Genomic DNA, 22,962 nt, shown 5'->3' with positions numbered 1-22,962 from the left:
ACCGTATTCTTACAATAAAGTCAGTTAGAAGAAGGAAAAATGTTACTAAGAAAATCATCAAGAAGAGAAAATATATGTCATATAGGACTGTATGTATTTATTGAAAAAAATTCCCCATATATAGGGTAAAAGTAGGCTTATGGTTGTGAGTACATGAAAAACTAAGCTTATTCCTGCATTATTATTGACTATTGTGTTATTTTCCATAGGAACAACGGTAAACCTACTTTGCCCCACCCTGTTAAGTGAACCCGGGCACTTGTTATTCAAGGGTCGCCTGTAGTTGAAAACCTGCCCAGGCTTGGAAGTGCCTTTCCGTCAAGAAGCAATAGCAAGCCCTAGCCTGCTTGGCTCAGTGGATAGAGCGTCTGCCTGCGGACTGAAGGGTCCCAGGTTCGATTCCGGCCTAGGGCATATGCCTGGGTTGTGGGCTTGATCCCCAGTAGGGGGTGTGCAGGAGGCAGCTGATCGATGATTCTCTCTCATCATTGATGTTTCTATCTCTCTCTCTTTCTCCCTTCCTCTCTGAAATCAATAAAGAACTATATAAAAAAGAAGAAGAAGAAGAAGCAATAGCAGCAGTGCCTGCTTCCCTGTGCTCTCGACTAGTTGGCGGGCATTTGCCTGTCTCACGCTATCCCACCAAACAACACTGATGTGAATTCACAAAAGCCCTCAGCCCTCTTTGCATAATTCACATCAATCAGAAAACATGGCCACTCTGAATCCTGTTTGCTCAGGCTCTCTCCTCAGCTTCTCCCAGCTCCCAGGCTCCCAGAACCTAGATGCAAAGAGTTCCTCACCTCTGGTTCTCTGAACAGGCAGGGGCTCAAAGCCAGGAAGGGGCTGGGGACATCTGGGCCACAGAGTTTGTGGATGACAAATTACCCCAGTTAGGAAACCTTACATCATTTTCCCTTAAGGGGCCTGGGTTTAGAAAGATGTAAACTGTAAAGCAAGATACCGTTCAGGAAGGAAAGAGGAAAGAAGGGAGAGATGAAAGGAAGCGGAGAGAAATCCTTTTACCCTGAGCACCTACTATTTGCCAGATACCCTACGAGGCACTTACTTTCCTTATCCCACATAATCCTTGCACTAACCCCATAATAAACCCCGAAAGGATTATGACCCTCACTTTACAGATGATGGGACTGAGGCTTGGAGGTGGTATGACAGGTCCATCCTCAGCATCCAGCTCCATCAGTGGAGGAGCTGGAATTCAAACAGTATCCAGCTGACCCCAGTGCCTACGCTCTCACTACAGTTAAGTAACCATTCATTAGCCATTTCTTAATCAACCAAAACATATAGGTCAATTGGACTTCTGAGCAGCATGAAATAGCAGTGTGACCACCAAATTGTCTTACTCCCACCAAAAACATACAAACAAACAAAAAACAAAGTCTTAACTTTCACTTACCCTGTGTCCTATCAAGGATGACTGAGCCTGGCAGGTGTAGCTCAGTTAGTTGAGCATCATGCCATGTGCCAGGAGGTCTCAGTTCAATTCCCGATCAGGGCACATGCCAGGTTGCAGGCTCCATCCCCAGCAGGAAGCATGCAGGAGGAAACATTTTATTGGGGGTCTCCAAAGAAAGTACTGTGAAAGGTTCTTAGGGATCCAGTGTGAGCAAAGCAGAGCTTCTCATGGAGTTTACAGTTTAATGGGGGAGAGATATTCACCAATGATGACAGATGTGACGCGTCTGTGAAATAAAGACATAAGCTGCCATCAGAGTGTGTGATTGGAACCTCAACCCAGCTTGGGGGAGAGGGGGAGCGATCAGAGGAATCTTCCTTGAGGAAATGAGAATTGAGCTAAGAGTTAAGGAATCAATAGGAGTTAACTAGGTAAAGAAGCAAAGCAAGGGGAGAACATTCTAGAAAGTCTTGAGAGACCATTATGTGCAAAAGCCCTGAGGAGGGAGCAGAGCATAAAGTACGAACAGGGTATATGGTGTAACTATATCCAGAAATCAAAGCTGAGCTTGGTGTGGGGCCAACTCATGCAACATTAGGGATTTTGATTTTTACATTATGAGTAATGGGAAATCATTGACGGGTTTTGAGTGGAGTGACAACATGATCAGATTTAGGTGAAAATAACAACACTCTGGCTCCAATATGAAAAGGGTAAGAGTAGATGAGGTGAGCCCAGTGAGGAGGCGGTTGCAGAGGTTCAGGGAGAATTAATAGTGACTTTGACTAGGGTGGTGGTGGTGGAGATGGGGAGGCGCAGAGACCTGAGAGATCGACAGGCTGTGGTGATCGGTTAGGTAAGGAGGATTAGAGAGGCAGACAGGGCAAGATGCATAATTAATGAGTTGGTGGGGCCTCTCATAAGATATGGAACATCAGATGACGTTCAGTGGGAAGATCGTGAATTCGGTTCTGGATGGGATGTGTCAGAAATGGCTTCAAGATATCCAGTTAGAGGTGATCCGTACACAGTTAACTGTGAAGCTCTGAAGGTCCTGGGGGGAGGGGGCCGGAATTATACACTGAGTCAACAAGGAATGGGAGACAGCAACATGGATGGATGAGAGAGAGCTTGAGACTAAGTCAAGGACTTCAGGCGAGACCCAAGGAGCTCCAACATTTAATGCTGAGGAGGACTCGCCTGCAAAGGAAACAGGAAAGGAATGGGCAAGAAACTGGGGAAGGAGGCTTGGTGTCAGGGAAGCCACGTGAAGAAAGCACCCGAGGAGAGTGGTCAGCCTGTGTCCAGTGTAGATGAGAAATCAAGTGAGATTAGAGCTGCAAAATGCCTGTTGGATTTATCAACATGAAGATCCAGTGGTGACCTCATTGGGACTCCTTTCTGTAGAGTGAATGGGGGGAAGTAAACAGCCTGGAACAGGGTGAAATGTGCACAGGAAACGAGGTTATGGAGTCAGTGAGTACAGACAGTCAGTGACGTTTGCTGTGAAAGAAGAGACTGGGCAGGAGCTCCAAGGGGTTGAAAGAATCAATGGACCTTTTTTCTCCTTTGCTTTTCTTTCTTCCTTTCTTTCTCTTTTTAAGATTGGAGAGACTTTCTGAAAAATTGGGAAAAAAAATATTTGGGCACCCTTCACCCATCCCTCAGACGTCCTAAGATAAGACCCCCAGTGAAACAATTAATTGATGGCAAACACTCAGACCTCCCAAACACCCAAACCCTCTCCATTCAGGGCTATCAGCTGGTGAAGGGAAAGCTATTTTCCTTTGATACTCCCCAGCATATACCCCATGTTCCCCTTCCCCCTTCCAAATCTCATTAGGAAGTCAAATTAGAAGCCTCCACGCAGCCAAGTTTTGTTTTGCAGACGCAGCCCTGCCCCCCCCCCCCCCCTCCTCCCTGAGCCCGCTCTCAATTGAGGTTAATGCGATTCCAGCCTCCCTCGGGCCAGCGGAAAGCCAGGCTGACCTACTTTGCCAGGTCCTGCCCGTGGAAGCTGACTTGTTTTTCAATGATCTTCATCTTTATCCACAGGACCACTTCTCCAAGGACAGCCACCAATGAACAAATTAGCTGCTGACTTGTTTAGCTCAATAAATCAAGCTGTGGCTCCCACAGCCCAGAGCGCAGGTAGAGACAGGAAAGACAAATTCTCAACGAAACCCACATCCGTCACTAGTTCCTCTGGCACCGGAATAGAAAACGCCCAGGGTTCCTGCAAATCAATTCAGAGTGTCACCACCCAGTTCCTCTGGTCTAGTCTGGATGCGAGGAATTACTGAAACTTTTAAAAAGAAATTCTAGTTCTTTAAAAAATAAAATAGTAGAGATTGTATTTTAAAGAACTTACATTCCTTTTCACATAATGAGTTCCCTTCATTATTCCGGCCACTCTGTTTTAATTAACGTTTGATTAGACAACGGTCCCTGTTTTAGAGACAGATGGTGAGGCGAGTGTATTGGAGGCACGGTCACCCTCACCAGAAATCCCGCCTCTGGAGGACTGTACCCCATAATCACCCAAGCCATAAAGTCAGAAGCATCTCTCTCCACGGCTGAAGGCACAGCACCCTCCCTGCTCCCTGTAGCACTTCTCAGACCCACTGATGTCCTCAGGATTGTAAAGGAAGACTGGACCAGAGGATCTAATCAGCCAGATGGACCCGGAGCCCTAGATGCCTCCAGGTTATATTCAGTTTTCCAAGCCAGGAACCCTTCCTCCACGCACCCAGGATTTCAGCCTAGTGCATGGATAGAGCGCCCTCTAGTGGTATGATTGAGTTTCTGCAACACCAAAAGCTCTTCATTGGTGACTATTTGAAATACATGATGAGGAGACAGAACTCATCACATGAGTGACCTGAGTCTCATAAAATCCTTTATTGCCTCTTTTGTGGTGTTTTTGGAAGTTCTGTTTAGAAATGTTTCCTCTTATCTTTTGAGATGGTGCTATTTTCTTACGGATTTGGATTAGCTCTGGAGATGCAATAGATATTAACATTTGTCAGTCGCACTAACTTAGTGTGACTAGAGGGAGACCTTTTGGCTGACATGTTATTATTTATCTCTAACTCAATACTGCTGTTTTCATGACTCAGATGTTTTTAGTTGGTGTCTAATTCAATTAGTTACCTCTGTGATTGCTTTTACTATTGCAAAGCTGAAAAACTTACTTTCTCTAACAGATCAGAAAACTTGTCATTTTTTCTTTGTTCTGATTGTTTTCTATTTAACACGGGATGTGTGTGTGTGTGTGTGTGTGTGTGTGTGTGTGTGTGTGTGTGTGTGATATTAAATGTTAATATGATATTTTTAAGTTGCAATTAAGTTAGCCGAACCCCACTTGTTGCACAATCTTTTCTTTCCCCCTAATTTGGAATAAATCTTCTCTAAAGTTCGTGGGAACTCCAGTCTGTGCCACTAATTTATATTTATTTCTTATCCTGAATATTACATCATTTTAATTTTCATGCTTTAGAACATATTCAGTATATGATATGACCACATCTTTGCTAGAAAGCTGATTAAAATTTAAATCCCACATAGAAAACTGAAACCAATATGGGGAAATGTGGCATATAAGAAAGCATGAGTAAGAATTTTAATTATGGTTTGGACAAATTAAAGAACTCCGATCACATCTAGCATTTCCTAAGGAAAATTTATGTATATTCTTATCCATTTCATTATTTTAAATAGCATTTTTATTATCGAAGTAATAAATACGTTGAGGTGATTTTTAAATTACATTTGAAGGTCAAAGGAAGTACAAGAGTTTCACATTCATTTCTTAGATTAATTCATTTATTTCAACAACTCTTTGAGGAGAATCCACTGCACTGAGTCCTAAGCCAGGCACTGGGAGCTACCTGTGCCCAAGACAAAAATGGCCCCCACACTCTAGGAGCCCAGTCGGGAAGGTGGAAATCAAACATGACACTCCATGGAAACACTGAGTTCACCATGCTCTGAGAAGGTGCACCGCCCCTCAGCAATTGCGGTGAAGTCAGGAAACACTTCCCGCAGGACACGTTATGTAAGCTAGCAGTCGGTCAGGGGTGAATTTTCCAGTCAAGGGGGCAAGAAAAGAGCAGGGCGTAGCCGAAGATTAGAAAACCGCTCCTAGGCCCTTATAGATTCACATGTACCCTATCACCCAGCCTTAGGTCAGGTGTGTGTGCAGGGATTGGTTGCTGCCCGTTTCTGCCTCCTGAAATATGTACCAAGGATTATAGGATCCCTCACTCAGATTACAGATTTGGCCAAAATGCATTTGCAGAGAACAGTTTGCGTAAGTCCTTATAAAACCCAACGTTCTCAGCTGGTAGCATCCATCACTGGGCAGTGTAGATGGATGGGGGTTGGTTTGGTTTCTCCAGCTCTGGATTCCTCAGTAGAGCTGTTTTTGTCCCCTTGGGTTATCATGGCGAATAGGGTGACCAGTGAGGTACGGGACATGAACCACTAACCTGACCCAAAGCCACATGCTCAGGGAGCTGGAAAGGTAATAGGTGGAGAGGATGGTCTCTATGGCAACAAAAGAGGAAGGTTGGTCTCCGAGGCACTGCTGGGCTCCAGGGGCCAAGGGCCAAGGAGGGCTGGGGCGTACAGCAGCCCTGCCCAGATGCCAGTGTTCTGTCGGGCACTCATGGAGGGCAGGCCCCGGACGGTGTCCTCTTAGTCCCTAGGTGAGCAAGGCTGCAGCTCCCCGGACACAGGTCTTCCAGGAACCAGGTCTTTAAGGAAGCTGCTAAAACCACTGACCTGCCTTCCAGGACACGCGGGCATGGGGAAGGAAACGGGCATGGTGATAACAGCTCCGGTGCCAGGCCCTGGGCTGAGTGCTGTGAGCACGTGATCTCCCTGAACACAGTAACCCACGTGGGGATCCCCATGTTGTAGGTTTGGACACTGAGGCACAGAGAGGTTTGGAAATTTGTCCAAGGCTGCGCAGCTATGGGAGGCAGTGCCAGGATGCACCCAGGTTTCCTGCTCTGCAATGCCCATTGTTTGATCCCATCTGGCCTGCCAGGGCCCAAGGGGTCCAGTTCCATGGCTCCTAACCAGGCTGGAGTCCATGCTTTCCGGGGACAGGTGAGGGCAGCCAGAAGCAGCTGGTCCCAACAGAGGGACACAGGGACTCCCGACAGCTGAGGTGGCCCAGCTGCCAGCTGGACTGAGCAGACGAGCTGGTCCCCAGCCGAGGATTCCCCGCGGTTAGCAGCCTGGGGGGGTGGCGTCAGGCAGAGCTGCCTTCCAACCTCGGCCCGCTGTTGTCGCTAAGTTCATGAACCTCTGTAGACGCTTTTCTTTCTTCTCTAAAAAGCGATATAATCATTCTAACCCTGCAGGATTGTCCTGGGGGTAGGGAAAGAAAATACCGCTGGTCTGCCACGCAGGGTGTGCCGACTGACTCTAATCCCCCGCCAGGCCCCTCGCTGGGCGCCTGCCTGATCTCTACAGCCCTGGCTGTGCCACGCCAGCACCACCAAGGGTGATCCCGAGGGGGGCGGGGGTGAAAGGATTAAGGAAAGACAGACAAGAGAATAATAGCTGGGTCTCGCTGGGATGCTGCCTCCCTGATGAGGAGACAACGATAGCACCCACAAGCCGTGTCTTTATTTTATAGCAGATGCCACGAGGCAAAGTAGGGGCATGATCACATTGTTTACAGCATTCTCGTGAGTTTCAACCTCACTCAACTACCTGCACCCGAACTCTATCACAAGGCACGTGGGGCTACGTGTTCGGACCGTAGGTTCAAGCTCACAACCACAGCCGTTGGCTATGATTGTGCTGGGAGGGCCCTGCCCTCCAGCTGGGACTTGCACGTGGCAATGAGAGGATCCTGTCCTTTCATTAGTCCGAGGTTTGAACCTGGCCAAAACACCGTAACCGTGCCCCACACCTGGCCACTCCTAAGACTCCTTAGCAGCACAGGGACAGGTTGAAGAGCTGCCTCTTGTAGTTGGGGGTTGTCAGCCAGAGGCCCCTGGCTCTGCAGCCGGTCCCGGCTGGCCGACTGGAGAGCACGGCTATGAGTTGGGGCCGGGGTGGGGCCATGGAGGCAGCAGGATCTGGTGTAGATCTCAGCACAGTGAGGAAGGGGCAGGATTCAGAACTGGATGATGAACAGGATACCGACCTTGTATGGACTTGGGTTGCAGTCTCCATTCTACCACTTCACTTGGTGACTTTGGACAAATTTCATAACCCATCTGAGCCTAGGTTTCCACATCCAGAAATTGGAGTCGGGTATCCCGTTCTGAGGATTCGATGAGAATGTATAAGAAAGGGCTTAGGGCATTGTTAGCCAGTTTTTATTTGTAAAGGTCATCTCACATCCAACACAGCTGGGCTCACATGTAGCACAGAGTATTTATTCATTCATTTATTCAGAAACATTTACAGAGCATCTACTCCGTGCCAGGCACTGTTACAGGAACTGGAATTAAAGCCGTGAAGAAGGCAGACAAAAGCCCTCCTTTCCTAGTCAATAAATAGCTAAACAAATAAATAAAGGAATAGTAAGTGCTGTGTACACATTAAAAGTGGACGGGACTTAGCCAGTTTGGCTCAGTGGATAGAGCATCGGCCTGCGGACTGAAGGGTCCCAGGGTCGATTCTGGTCAAGGGCACAGGCCCTGGCCGGGGCTCATGCAGGAAGCAACCAATCGATGTGTTTCTCTCACATTGATATTTCTCTCTGTCTTTCCCTCTCTCTAAAAATCAATGGGAAAATATCCTTGAATGAGGATTTAAAAAAAATAGTAGGTAAGATGGCAGCATATGGTTCTCTCTACGTGTGGCCAAAGGATAAACTCAGGAGAGAGAATGGTGTAACCCACTCATGGCCAAAGGCAGGGGGAGACCGAGCATCTGCCTTCCTGTGCCTTCATCCTTTACACCAGGCATGTCAAACTCAAAGGCTAACACGGGCCAGATAAACAAGGTTTAAGTGCATGTGGGCCGCAAAAAAACAAAAGCTTCCATTTTCATAGAAACAAATGTGGTTTTATTTCGATAGAGACATGCTGAATACAAAGGGCTAAAATAAATGAGTCACCATTAACATAAAATAATAAAACATTTTAATAAAAATTAATATTTTCTCTTGAACATTAACTTACCAGACACTGAATAACTGCACAAATTGATAAGCGTAACACAAATAAACCTATTTTCCTTGTTCTCCGAAAGCGAAAAATTTCCTGTTGCGCACACCAAACAAGTCAGTCCAAGACTAACGACGTGGCAATCGGCTGCTAAATATTCCCTGCTAGTATCAGTGGAGAGAAATGGTGCACCCGCTCCTAATGCGCATAAGGGAAATGAATGCAACACGATTCTAGGAATCAGTCATTAGCGAACATTGAGGTTCATTATTAATAAGTATGCATAACAGGATATTGTAAAAATTAAGTTACGAAATTATTATTAAAACGTTTCTTACAGACCGTTATACTGGCTGGGCCGCAAAATTATTCGTTGTGGGCCGCGAGTTTGACATGCTTGCTTTACCTGGTCTGGCCAGATGTCCCTCAGAGAGTGCGCCCCTGGCCCCCTCGTGTAATGGTCTCTGTGTTTGGTTTCCAGGAGAGCGGCACCCTCGGCTGAATTTTCCGTGGACAGGACTCGCCACTTAATGTCCTTCCTGACCATGATGGGCCCCAGCCCCGACTGGAACGTGGGCCTGTCTGCCGAGGACCTGTGCACCAAGGAGTGCGGCTGGGTGCAGAAGCTGGTGCAGGACCTGATTCCTTGGGACGCGGGCACTGACAGCGGGGTGACCTACGAGGTAGGCGTGTGCCTGGGGTGGTGAGTGACAAACCTTGCCCGCCTCCGTCCCGGCGTCCTGGACCCAGACGTGAATCTGGCCCAGGCGGTGTCCTAGACGAACGCACAGTGTGGCAGGGGAGGCCAGCGCGGTCTCATCACCACGTCCTCACACAGTCTGATTTGGGCTCTGGACAGTGTCCGTGCGGCCGGTCAGGAGGGCACAGAGAGGGGATCTGCTAAAGAGCCGCTCATGGGTGAGCAAGGGAACAGCGGGCAAAGGGCGCTGCATGGAGGAAGGGGCACTGCATAGAGCAGGGAGAGGGGGAAGAAAGGGGGAACTGGACCATATGCCGAAGGCTTCTGGACAGCCAGGCTAAGGAGTTTGGAATCTCTGCTGAATGCCAATATCTCTCAGATATGGTCAATACACCAACAACATCAAAATGGAGCCATCAGAAAACCAGTGGTAGAACAATCGAGAACAGGTGATGGTGACTATGGTTTACAGGATAAATCCAGCCTACCACCTCATTTGGAAATAAAATTTTTGAACCCGGCCTCACATATTCGGTTACATGTTGTCTGGGGCTGTTTTCTCACTATAACAGCTGAGTTCAGTCCTTGCGACAGACACGGTTTGGCCCACAAAGCCTAAAATATCTACCATCTGACCCTCTGCAGACAAAGGTTTGCCAACGCCTGGGCTGGTAGGAAGAGCTCTGGATTCAGGCCAGCCCGGCTCAGCCATTTCCGAGCTGTGGGGACCTCTCTGAAATTTGGCTTCTTCATCTGTGCATAATCCCACCATGGACATGGGAGACTCTAAAAGTACAGACCTACAAATTTCCTTGCACGACACATGGCGTGAATAGAATTCCATAACATAAATAGTAGTTAAACTTGTTAAATTCCTATCAAGGTTTTTGTTCTGATCATATTACAATCCAATTGCTTTGCGAGCAAATACACACAAAAAATTGCTTTTGTGGTTCTTAACCAATTCTATTTCCCTCTCTCTGTATCTGGTTTTTTTGTTATTGTTGTTTTCCCCGTTGCAGTCACCCAACAGGCCCACAATTCCCCAGGAGAAAATCCGGCCCCTGACCAGTCTGGACCATCCTCAGAGTCCTTTTTACGATCCGGAGGGCGGGTCCATCACTCAAGTAGCCAGAGTTGTCATCGAGAGAATCGCCCGGAAGGTACTGGGTTAGAGCTCACCCTGGCATAGACCTTTCCCACCAAGGGTTCGAGGAGACAGTCCCCCTTTCTGCTTTAGAATCATGGGGTCCCTGGCATATTCCAGGATGTAGGATTGCTGGGCCTCCCAAAGTATCTAGTATGAAAATTATTCAGGTTTCATGATGAATCCCACAATCAATTACTAATATCTGCCCTGGGTCAGGAATCGGAAACTGTGACTTTATTGCCATTTTTTTTTTCAGTCAGACTGTAAATGCCGACCCAGAACTCCGCCTTGTATACACAGGGTGGGCATTATATTTTACATCCTCCCTCACCTTCCCTCTACCCGTTCCATTCTTCAATGGGAGCCCTCTGAGTAAAGCTCTCTTGCAGGGGGAACAATGCAACATCGTACCGGACAACGTGGATGATATAGTAGCAGACCTGGCTCCGGAAGAGAAAGATGAAGGTGCGTTGCTTCCCTTTGTTGCCCGTGGCAACCTAAATTGGCCCCATCTTTTGGGAAAGCAATTTGCTAACATGTTTTAAAAGCCACAAATACTTGTGTCCTTTGACTTGGTCATCTCATCTTTGAGAATTTCTGCTTGAGAGGTATGATCCAAAGCAAGGCCAAGACTAGGCACAAAGATTCAGGGAACTGGTGAAGGTGTGATACTGGAATATGCACTCAACAGCATCGGGGCTTTAAAATGATCATGTAAATGGCATTTGCATAGGCTTCACAGTACTCAGGTCGCTCCCTGCTTTGGTTCTCATACTGGCCTGTGAGGCAGACGTGGGTGAGTCCACTCCCCCAGCAAGAAGAGTGAGGCCCAGATCCCACAGTCAGGAGGGAGTGGCCGGGCCATGGCCGTGGCTCTGGTTTTCTCATGGGATCCCCCTCACCTTTCTGCCACGGTTTCCTCGCCTGGAAAATGGGGATCATAACAGAAACTGCCTCAGAGAGAGTTGTTATGTCTCCAATGGGATAAAACATGTTTGGTTCTTAGAATGGCGTTGGCTCATAATAAGTGCCCAGTGAACATCGGCTGCTCTTATTCTCATCACGACACCCATGTGTGTATCATGATCATGGGAAGATGAAGCAGCAACACAAAAACCTGTGCTTGCTCACATTGCCTGTGATGTGCCCACAATGTCTGCCACGGTGAGGGAAATGAAAAGACGTTCATTTGTTGAGGGGAAGGGATAGCAGGAGCTTCTTTACTTGTTATTAGGCTATGTAGCTACCCGCGGAATGCTGAAATAAAGGTTTTAAAGGGAAGGGGCCGGCTTGCTCCCATCCCAGGAGTACCAGGCTCACGGAGGCCGGCCAGCCAGCAGGGATTTTCTTGTCTCCCAATGAGCTTGTCTGGGGAGAGGGCCAGTCTCAGCAGCCACAGGCTCCCAGGGAAAACCTGTCACCTGCTCTTCCCAGATGACACCCCAGAAACCTGCATCTACTCCAACTGGTCCCCGTGGTCCGCCTGCAGCTCCTCCACCTGCGACAGAGGCAAGAGGATGCGGCAGCGCATGCTGAAGGCTCAGCTGGACCTCACTGTCCCCTGCCCCGACACCCAGGACTTCCAGCCCTGCATGGGCCCGGGCTGCAGCGACGAAGGTGAGGAGGCAACCCCGGCCAGCAGGTGGCGGGCAGAAGCTCAGGAGGGAAGGGCTCTGCCTGGTGATGCCGGCCCCTCATACCTACTCAGGCCGGGTCCACAGTGGGGCACCAGGACCCTGACTGCAGTTGTCAGTGGGGTCCACCTAGGTCAGTCCCCCATCTCTAACAGTGTCTCCAGGCCTCTGAACACAGAGCACATTTTATGACATCAAATGAATTATTGAGATTGACTGACCACCTGCCTCCTTCCCCAGCCACCAGAAGAAAATATACACAAGTTACTGAAGAGCTAGCAAACATCTCATGACAAATTACAGATAACAAGCAGCCTGCTCTGGGCCTTAACTCCAGCCTATTTTAAAGAAGCAGATGAACAGGTTGGGCAAGATTGCATCTAGATCCCTGGCCCTGATTCTGGGTCAGGACCCTCTGGCTCTCTGTCCTGCCTGAGCCTGAGGCAGAGCGCTGGCTTCCTTGTGTCAGGGCCTGGGGGATGATTGCAGGAATCCTCAGTCTCTCTCTCTCTCTCTCTCTCTCCCCCTCTCTGTGTGTGTGTGTGTGTGTGTCTGCAACTGCTCAAAGATCAGGCTAGAACTACGAGCTTGCACCCCTATGTCAGGATGGCTCAGGCTTCCAGATGGCGCTAAGCCGATTACTGTGCAAAGGTCAGCCGCCTCTTTTCCAGAATACGATTCCTCTCTCTGTCTGGGCAGATCTCTACTCGGTGCTCTGTGATCTTAACCATCTCAGAGAGGCAGGGAGGCAATGGGAGGGGATAAGACTGAGCTGGTTTATGGCCGGAAGAAAACTGCTTCCAAGCTGAGGATGGTTGAAGAGAGCTTTCCCCCACTGCACGTCATCCACCAGCTGGCTCTTCCTGGGGCGCAGTCCAAGCACCTCTTCTGGCTGCATTCCATGGTGGTTTCTTGTTAACGGTGCCCGTGATAAGACTCTGCAGAGGGGAGTGGGTTTTAGGATATGCTTTTCTATTTCTGCAAGTCAGCCTGCTCTTTGTACCTGGGGCCCATGTTCCCCAGAGGCTACTCGACCCAAAGTCAAATAAGGTTCTCTTGTGCCCACAGCAGGCTCCCTTCTGCTCTGGTTATTTGGGGAGCATTTAGAATAGGAAAGAAGCAAGGACCCCTTTGGACATTTGGAACTCATTATATGACCTCATGAGTGTACGTTGTATTGTACAACCACAAGAAAATAGCCGTCGTTAGGGTTTCTTCCTGATAATCTGAGCCAGCCCTTTATCCCAGGCCTTATCGTCTCTGCCCACTTCCAGGCACCCCTAGAAGGGTCCTTTGCAATCGAAGATCTGGTCGTGTCACTCCTTAGCTGAAAACTCTGTGGCTCCTCACTGCCCAGTGTGCAAACTCCTCCGCTTAACTGACTGGCAAAATAGTTCTGCGGAGAACCAAGGTGGAGGCCTGGTGAAAATGAGCACTCGGACACTCACCCCACGCAGTGAACATTGTACTGAAAGCACGTTGTTAGTTAGGGCGCCTGAGGATGTCTGGGGGACGCCTCTCGACTCCCACCTCTTCCTCTCACAAGACACTGGGGTTGGTGGTGAGGGTATTCTTCCTGCTCAGGGTAACGTCTTGCCAGGCTATGGGCAGCCTGAATTGGGGCTTGCCAAACCCTGAGCCTCCACCCATATCACATCGCAGCATCGTTATCTTATTTGGATGTACGTGCACCTTTCGTTAGCTTTGCCCCTGGGTCTAATGTGGGCTCCAGCTATGATTTCTCGCTGTGCCACCAGTATCGTGTAGCTACACTGTCCGAAGGGTAAATGACAATGTGTGGGCACCACACGTGTGCGGGTGGCAGCCTGTGCCATGTGCAGGCTGGCCTCACGCTCTGACTTCAGTCTTCCTTTCCAGCTTCATCTCCCAATACCACACACATACACACTCTCGGCAGGGTGTTTGCATAAGCTGTTTCCTGTACCTGAAATGCAAATATCCATTTCCCACCCAAGTTCACTCAGATGTGCCTCTTGTGTGAAATCTTCCCCAGAACTCCCAGAAGGGGTGACTTTCCCCCCTCTCCGATGCTCCCCAATTCCCTGGGCTTACCTCTGTCGTCATATTTTCAATGCCTGGAATTATTGTCAGTGTCCCCCCCCATCCCCCCCCCCGCCCCTTTCTTTCTCTGGAGTAGAACAAGATCCATATCTTACACCTCTTTTTAACCTCAGAGTGTTTGCCTAAGCCAGGGGTCCTCAAACTTTTTAAACAGGGGGCCAGTTCACTGTCCCTCAGACCGTTGGAGGGCCGGACTATAGTTTAAAAAAAAACTATGAATAAATTCCTATGCACACTGCACATATCTTATTTTGAAGTAAAAAAACAAAACGGGAACAAATACAATATTTGTATTTGTATGCGGCCCGCGGGCCATAGTTTGAGGACCCCTGGTAAGCATTCAGTGTCTTCAGTGACATGAATAAACAGATAGACGGCAGAGGGATGACTTCATTTTCCTCTTTTTTAAACAAGCACGCACGCACACGCACACACCTGTATTTCCAACTGGAGCAGCACACCACCAGCACCACCTTGGAAACAGGACCACAAGCCAAGGTGGGAGGTTGGCTATCTTCTTCACCAACATCCTGAGTGTTTCCTACGGGATCATGGTCTTTGCTAACACCCACTCTTGGGAGCAAAGCTGTAGGTAGTCCAGGATATCAACATTGCCTTCCTCATTCTTCCTCTATGCCCCCCTCTCCTGACACAGACAGACATTCTCTCTCAATTCCCCACCCAACCATTTGCTCCCCATTAGTAGCTGAGGTTTTCTCTTCTTTGTCACCAACCTCAACTGAGGCATTGAGGTGCCTGCGGCCACTTGATATAATCTGCTCTTTGGGTACAAATCAGCCCTCAAGTCCTATGTCTCAAGATCAGTCATGTTCTCTCCTTCGGGAACAAAATTCTCTCATCTGTATTTCTAGACTGGGAACTGACAGTTTACACAGTACCTCAGAATATGTATATACTAGAGGCCCAGTGCATGAAATTTGTGCACAAGGGGGAGGGGGATTGTCCCTCAGCCCAGCCTGCACCCTCTCCAATCTGGGACCCCATGGGGGATGTCCGACTGCCAGTTTAGGCCTGATGCGGGATCGGGCCTAAATCGGCAGTCAGACAACCCTCTCACAATCTGTGACTGCTGGCTCCTAACCGCCTCTGCCTGCCATCCTGATGCCCCCTAACTGCCCTCCCCTGCCAGCCTGATCGTCCCTAACCACCTCTGCCTCGTCTCTGCCACCATGGCTTTTGTCCCGAAGGACATCCGGAAGATGTCTGGTCTAATTAGCATATTACCCTTTTATTAATATAGATAGTCATCCTTCTATCATCCAAGTGTCTTTCATATGCATTATCGTGGAGTAAGGAGTAATCCTCACTGAGTGCCCCATGTACCTGGAAAAGAGTATTTCATTTACTCTTAGAGACATTTCTGGTTTTAAAATGTAGACCTTTTATGTTCCCTTACATCCTCAACTGGCTAACTCCCCTTTGAAAGCCAGCTGGTTCCTTTTGATTCCTGCCCTTATGGAGTTGGGTCCCGCGAGTCGTGTCTGGCACGCCTCCTGGCGCACGGCGCTGGGGCTGCAGCGTCCGCTCCGTGTGTTGCAGATGGGTCCACCTGCACCATGTCCGAGTGGATCACCTGGTCGCCCTGCAGCATCTCCTGCGGCATGGGCATGCGGTCCCGGGAGAGGTACGTGAAGCAGTTCCCAGAGGATGGCTCTGTGTGCACGCTGCCCACGGAGGAGACCGAGAAGTGCACGGTCAACGAGGAGTGCTGTGAGTGCGGGGACGCTGGGCGGGCGGGGCGGGGCGGGGCGGGACGGGGCGGGGGCCCGGCTCTGAGGCAACCAATGACTCCGAGGCCACTGGACTCCCCAGCTTCCAGCAGCTGCCTGATGACCGAGTGGGGCGAGTGGGACGAGTGCAGCGCCACCTGCGGGATGGGCATGAAGAAGCGGCACCGCATGGTCAAGATGAGCCCAGCCGACGGCTCCATGTGCAAGGCGGAGACCTCTCAGACAGAGAAGTGCATGATGCCCGAGTGCCGTGAGTGGGCGTGGGAGGTGGGGCAGGGGAGGGAGACAGGGACAGGATGGGGGACCACAGCACCCCCTATACCACCTCCATCAAGGTTGGAGGTGGGGTAGGTTCCATTCCACCGTCCTTGCAGGGCACTGCTAGGATCAAGATGAAGGCCATAGCTGTGTGGACATCACCCAGACCCAGAGCGTAGCCTCCTTTGAGGGACACTCTGAGCAATGCTGGGTGGAAAATTGGTGACTTTTGGATAGAATTCACCTGCAGCATGTTTATAGGGGCCCGAAGTAACCTTGTGAGGGTAACGATACATTCAGGTGGCATGTGCATTCCCCAGGTCATCCAAGGCCTCCCCACTCCTGCACATTGGCTTTGCCTGGCCCCATAAAACACTACGCCCCTGCTCTGTGCACAGATGCACATAGGCTCACACATATGTACACATGCACAGAGTACATACACATTCTAGGGGGTTCCGCACATGTCCCAAGATGCCACATTGAGCCTAACTTTTAGTGTATGGTTCCTGGGGTGTGTGGGATGTTTCTAATAAGACCCTACTCAGACCCTCAGTGGTGTTTCAAGTGGGGACTTGTATAGCCATATTACTTGTGTGTTCAGTATCATGTGATGTCACGTCAGCCTCCAGCAAGGCCAGAGGAGTTGCAGGAGAGTGACAAGAACAGCAGGAATCTGCTGAGCCACTTCTTGCCCCTGGGGTTCACTTGAGTGTCTGAATCTATCAGTCAGTTTCACCTTATTCGATGAACAAGAGTAGGGACAGGGAGTGGGGGGCACAGGGATCAAAGAAAGCAGAGGGGGCTTATTCTCAGTGGCAAACCTGGCTCTCCGCCTAGACACCATCCCATGCTTGCTGTCCCCATGGTCCGAGTGGAGCGACTGCAGCGTGACCTGTGGGAAGGGCATGCGGACCCGCCAGCGGATGCTCAAGTCTCTGGCCGAGCTCGGGGACTGTAATGAGGAGCTGGAGCAGGTGGAGAAGTGCATGCTGCCCGAATGCCGTAAGTCCTGGCGCTCCCACACGCCCGCCGTTAACCAGCCCTGTGCCAGATCACATTGCTAGGTCGAAATGTCCAACCAGCCCTGTGCCGGATCACAGTGCTAGGTCAAAATGTCCAACCAGCCCTGTGCCGGATCACAGTGCTAGGTCAAAATGTCCAACCAGCCCTGTGCCGGATCACAGTGCTAGGTCAAAATGTCCAACCAGCCCTGTGCCGGATCACACTGCTCGATTGAAATGTCCAACCAGCCCTGTGCCAGATCACAGTGCTAGATCGAAATGTCCAACCAGCCCTGTGCCGGATCACACTGCTAGGTCGAAATGTCCAACCAGCCCTGTGCCGGATCACAGTGCTAGGTCAAAATGTCCAACTGTTTGCTGGGGAGGGAGAAAGAGCTTGGATTTCCATCTCTGTGTTAGCAAAGTGGTTTTTGTTGTTAATCCTAAACCTGAGTATATTTTTTCATTGATTTTTAGAGAGTGGACAGGAGAGGGAGAAAGAGAGAAACATTGATGTGAGAGAAACACATTGATTAGTTGCCTCCTGCATGTGCCCCAACTAGGCTGGGAATCAAGCCTGCAACCCAAGTATGTGCCCTTGGCCAGAATTGAACCCTGGGCCCTCCAGTTCGCGGGCCGACATTCTATCCATTGAGCCGAACCGGGCAGGGCTCTGTGTTAGCAAAGTAATTTAAATAAGCGTCTATAGACGCAAGGATGGTTTCCGTTTTGGACACGTGGCAGTGAACTGGTTAAACTCTCAGTCAGTCCCCTCATTAGTGATGAGGATCCCACATCCATCTACAGAGCACACAAACGGCAAGTTGTTGTGCAGTTAAACAGGAGACTTAGATGAAAAACGCTTTGCACAAGGCTCGGTAAGCCTTACTTAGTTCCTTCCCTCCTCACCTTCATCCCCAATTAGCAGCCGTCTAACCAATGGATATTCCAAGCTGTTTTACTTTATTCCTCTTCCCTCTGACCATTTTATTTGTCCACCACCTAAGGGTGGGCACTGAGTCAGTGACTCCTGTACCCTTGCAGCCTTGATAAGAAAAACAAGCCAAGCTCTCCAAAGCTCAGTGCCCACCCATCTCCTCCCAAATCTGCGATCAGCTGTGTGCATTACACGGGGACTAATCCTGAGGGGAGAGAGCCTGCTTCTCTGGCTACTTTTCCAAGAGAGCTTCTCTTTTAGGTGTTGGAAAGTCAGACACACTTGGCTGTGATCTGCTTTTTGGCTTCCTCTGAAATGCACTTGCAGTCGTCTTTCATGCTCCCTCTCCCTTATGACTCAGGCTGCTTGCCCAGATTCAGATCTATGCCAGCAGCTCACAGAGCAAGGCAAGAGGCTCCGTACACATCCACAAAGTCCTCTCCCCGCCCCCCCCCCCCCAAGCCTTCTTGAGTCACAGAGAGGCCATAAAATGTAGGTTGTGACCTGGGCACCAATCCTGCCCCTCCTGCTTACCAACCGTGTGGGCTGGATGAAGTTAGTCTGCCTCTTGGAGCTTCAGTTTCTTCTTCTGTGAAATGGGATAACAGCACCTGCTCTGCGTGTCTCACAGGCTTGATTTGAGATGTTCAAAGGAGAGCGTAAGTGCCCGTATCTTGTTTCAGACGTGAGATGCTCTCATGCCCTTCTGTGTCTTGCCAGCCACTGATTGTGAGCTCACCGAGTGGTCCCAGTGGTCGGAATGTAACAAGTCATGCGGGAAAGGCCACATGATTCGAACCCGGATGATCCAAATGGAGCCTCAGTTTGGAGGTGCACCCTGCCCAGAGACTGTGCAGCGAAAAAAGTGCCGCCTCCGGAAATGCCGAAATCCATCCATCCAGAAGCTGCGCTGGAGAGAGGCCCGAGAGAGCCGGAGGAGTGAGCAGATGAGGGAAGAGTCAGATGGGGAGCAGTTCCCAGGTACTGCTCCCATGTGTGAGGCTGGAGTGCAGGGAGATGAAGCGGGGGAAAGGCAAGGGGGTCTTGAAGAGCCTGTAGGAGTTTGCCAGTTAGAGCAGGAATAGTAATTGCAAAGGCACAGAGATACCAAGCAAAAAATGGGATGCAGATGGAGCAGAGTGAGGAGAGCAGCAGGAAACCCCGCTGGAGCGGTGGGGACCAGGCCAGGAAAGGTCTCGTGGCCCTCTGAGGACTAGAGACTTGGTTCTGTAGGTTTCAGCCAGAGTGACTTTCACAGACGCGTTGAGGGGTTTGGAGGAGGCACAGAGCCACTTACTAAGTTTTGTTTGTAGCCTGGGAGAGAGATTATGTGCCCCCTCCTCCAGCATAACTTGAGGGGGTTTTAGGACTTAAATCTCCCCACCTGAGGCTACACTGCTGAATAAGCTGATCCCAGACAAAACTGCAAAACCATCAGTAAATCCATGAAACAATGAGATGGGAAGATCCATGGTTCAGTCTTGGGTGCAGGCCAATGGATGGTCTTTGGATTCCCTAGAGTGGGTGAGGAAGGTGCCTGCATAAACGTGAAGGTTAAGGGTATGTCGTTACACTGTTTTTAAAAGCACAGCTCACATTACCCTTTTCTTCTCTCTTCCTTAAGGCATTCCATCTAGGGCGATGAGAAATGCACATACAAGGAGCTATCTGACAGTTCATGAACTTTCTGATAGCAAGCTGCTTGCAAACCAAAATGCTGTCTGTTGCACATGGTAGTTGGTCGGCTAGTCAACACTCATTTGAGCCCCACCAGGTGCCAGGCAGACACTATGCCAGGTTCTTCTCCTCCATGCAACTCAGCATAGTATTGAAGGATCATAAACGTGACTGGTTCTACAAAGCAGTCATATGGAGAAAGCCAAGGAAAAAAAATTTTTTTTAAAAAAAAAAAGATCTAACCTTATATCCGGGGTTCAGGGAAATTTTCTTTGGGAAGGGCACATTTATGTAGGAAGAATAATAAATTACACTTGCGTTTACTTAGTATTTGGGAAGGAGGCTAAATACCTGGGGAGCGAAGCATAAGAGAAAGAAGTGATTAATTGCAACTTGCATCGTTGCTGCCCTCAGAAGCCACCCCAAACAGTAGCTACTCAGAAGTCATGTATTAACATGATTCTGTGCTCAGTGACTTGGGCTGGCTCAGCTTCAGCTGTGGTCCAGCTTCAGTCCTTCGTGTGGTTACTGTCAGCAGCTGGCTCGCCTGGGGCTGGAAGGTCTACACAGGCCTCGCCTGCATTTCTGGGGCCTCAGGGAGGGTGGCTGGGGCCCCTCCACAGGCTTGCTCCATCAGTCTCACCAGGCTTCCTTATGTGGCGTGGAAGGTCCCCAGCAGCGATTTTTCCAGCCATTGGCGAGTCATATAATCAAGCCCCGATTCAAGAAGTGGAGAAGCAGACAGCCCGGTGATGGGAGGAGCTGCAAAGTATTTGCAGTCTATCACCTAGGAACTATCAGTTCCTAATAGGTACTCTAGCCATTATTTAATTCAACAACTCATTTCGTACAAGAGCAGAGGAGAAGCCCAGACAACCAGATGTGACAGCTGTTTGCTAGAATTCAGCACCCCTGTGCTGCCCCAATGTCTGCTGGCCTAACCCGGCTTCTTGTGTTTTCAGGCTGTAGGATGCGCCCCTGGACCGCCTGGTCGGAATGCACCAAACTGTGCGGAGGGGGGATCCAGGAACGCTACATGACTGTCAAGAAGAGGTTCAAGAGCTCCCAGTTTACCAGCTGCAAAGACAAGAAGGAGATCAGAGCCTGCAACGTTCACCCTTGTTAACAAGGGTCCAAGTATCCAGGGCCCCGCTCGAGATGCAGAGTCACCGGTGGCTGGATCGTTTGTTTGCTTGTTTGTTTAAGGCAATTTAAATCGTGTACGCTAGTTGTCATTTCCGCCGTGTCATTCGCCCAGTGGTCTTGTGGGTGCCGGGGACATCCTTTCTGTATACTTGTTGGTGGGCACAGGCTGAGCAGGGCTCCCTCACCCTCAGCCGGTCCTCCTCCAGCACAAACGTGTCAGCCACCGTGTAACACATGGAAATGTGTCCCCCCGAGAGCATCCACCTGGGTGCAGGGCAGAGACCTGGCCTCCAGGAAGAGGCAGCTGTGTCTGGAAATGACTCTGTGCCTCAGTCCCGGGGTGCGGCAGGAAACACACCCCTCAGATAAAGAGAGCAGATCCCCTCATTCTCTCTGGCCCGCCCTCTCTTGCAAGAAGCTATGGTTTGCTCATCTCTTTTCCCTTAGTGGAGCGTGAGGTCCCTTGTTGAGTCTCCTCGGTCATCAATAGTTCTTGGGGAAGACAGACGGTAGACAGGAAGAGGAGCATTGAAGTTGGATGGCTTTCTTCTTTCACTGAGAAATTCCGAATACATTTCTCTTTCCTGATACTGGTTCCTGATAGCCCAAAGGAAATGATGGCGGATTTATCTGAATATAAGGGTGCCAGTTCTGATACCTGATGCACAGGGTCACTAGTCTAGAAAGGATTTTTGCCTTGTTTTGAGTTGTTTTTTGCCATGATTCTCCTAGGAAGCCAGTCTTATGACGTTTCCAGTACTAGGTCCTCACCAGAACCAAGGCCCAGGCAGCAAAAGGGGCCTCACTAGCAAACCCAAACCTGAGTTTTTAAAAATCTCCCAACATGCATCTAGACCTTTACGTTTTCAAACCAATTCTAACATATTTTACTTATGCAAAACAAACATGTGAGTCTCCCCACAACCCACCATGCCATTCTTCAATAAAAATATATCTCTGTATTTTAAAGAGTTTTTTTTTAATCATAAAATTTTATATGTAAAGTTTTTTCTTTCTTCTGTAGACAGAAAAGGTGTTGCTAAGACATTTAGAAGATAGGAATCTAGGGAGAAGAGAATATGACAGAATCAAGCTGGGCAAGAAAATCTGCTGGGAAGTTAAGCCTAGGTCAGCACTCCACCCTGGGGTTCTGGTCCTAGGCACACCTGTAGGGAAGGCCGTGGGTCTCCATCCCCTCCCCAGCACTCATCAGCACCAAACAGGGAGACTTGACTACCAAGGATTAGTGTAAAAGGACATTTTGTTGAATCCATTGGCAGTTCTTATTCATTTATTAAAATTCCTTTTGTTTCCGTTGCAGGTCTTTTTCATTATGTTTTATCCAAATATGTATCAAGGATGCGATGCATACAATGCTTTGAAAGAATTTACATTAAACACATCAGGATTTTTTCAAACACAACATGTAGTATATGCTATAGCCCCGAGTCTGTATTATTTTCTTTAACTCAAGAGGGACTGTTCAATAAAAAACTCATTTGGGTCTGTCTTTTGTGTTTTTACACAAATGAAGTGTCAGAAGGTTGGGTCTGTTTACGGTTGTGATCCACCTCAATCCTATTCAGCTAAGGAGTCGGATTTTGCTTCCTCATTCTGGAGGCGCCATTATTGTCACATCTTTGAGTTCCTGGAGCTTTGTTTCCAACATCACTGTTGTAGCCCTTTAATAAACCGCTTTCTCCCCCTACAAAGGAAGGTAATATAAATAAGAGGCTTAGCCCTGGCTGGTTTGGCTCAGTAGATAGAGAGCATCGGCCCACGGACTGAAGGGTCTGGGTTTAATTCTGCACAAGGACATATACCTCAGTTGCAGGCTTGATCCCTGGCCCTGGTCGGGGCACATGCGGGAGGCAATCAATCGATGCGTCTCTCTCACATCAATGTTTCTCTCTCGTCTCACCCCCTCCCTTCCACTCTCCCTAAAAATGGAAAAATACCCTCAGGATTAACAAACAAAACAAAAAAAGAAAGAATAAGAGGTTTAATTTTCATTTGGACAAAAATAAAAGTAGATACAGCATCTGCTCTCTTTGGCACTATTACTCT

At 49.2% G+C, this 22,962-nt stretch overlaps 1 protein-coding gene across 3 annotated transcripts in view; it reads left to right on the top strand.

The window, feature by feature from the left end:
• Positions 1 to 22,399, top strand: part of SPON1 (spondin 1) — a 255,424-nt gene extending 233,025 nt beyond the window's left edge. The window contains exons 8-18 of one of the 3 annotated variants that reach the window (XM_081098876.1): positions 9,038 to 9,239; positions 10,279 to 10,419; positions 10,663 to 10,707; positions 10,796 to 10,871; positions 11,841 to 12,023; positions 15,683 to 15,853; positions 15,956 to 16,123; positions 16,972 to 17,136; positions 18,793 to 19,053; positions 20,712 to 20,921; positions 22,217 to 22,399. In XM_081098876.1, coding sequence (XP_080955002.1) covers positions 9,038 to 9,239; positions 10,279 to 10,419; positions 10,663 to 10,707; positions 10,796 to 10,871; positions 11,841 to 12,023; positions 15,683 to 15,853; positions 15,956 to 16,123; positions 16,972 to 17,136; positions 18,793 to 19,053; positions 20,712 to 20,875 — 1,576 coding nt within the window. In that variant the 3' untranslated portion in view covers positions 20,876 to 20,921; positions 22,217 to 22,399. Of the gene's footprint in view, positions 1 to 9,037; positions 9,240 to 10,278; positions 10,420 to 10,662; positions 10,708 to 10,795; positions 10,872 to 11,840; positions 12,024 to 15,682; positions 15,854 to 15,955; positions 16,124 to 16,971; positions 17,137 to 18,792; positions 19,054 to 20,711 lie in introns of all 3 variants that reach the window. The other 2 variants (XM_081098875.1, XM_081098877.1) reach the window with 2 other exon arrangements.
• The last annotated feature ends 563 nt before the right edge of the window (positions 22,400 to 22,962 follow it).

Source organism: Myotis nattereri, assembly GCF_964212035.1.
Source record: "Myotis nattereri genome assembly, chromosome: 9".
Classification (NCBI taxonomy): Eukaryota; Metazoa; Chordata; class Mammalia; order Chiroptera; family Vespertilionidae; genus Myotis; species Myotis nattereri.
The sequence above is the reverse complement of the archived record's forward strand: the minus strand, read 5'-3'. Positions and strand labels throughout refer to the sequence as shown.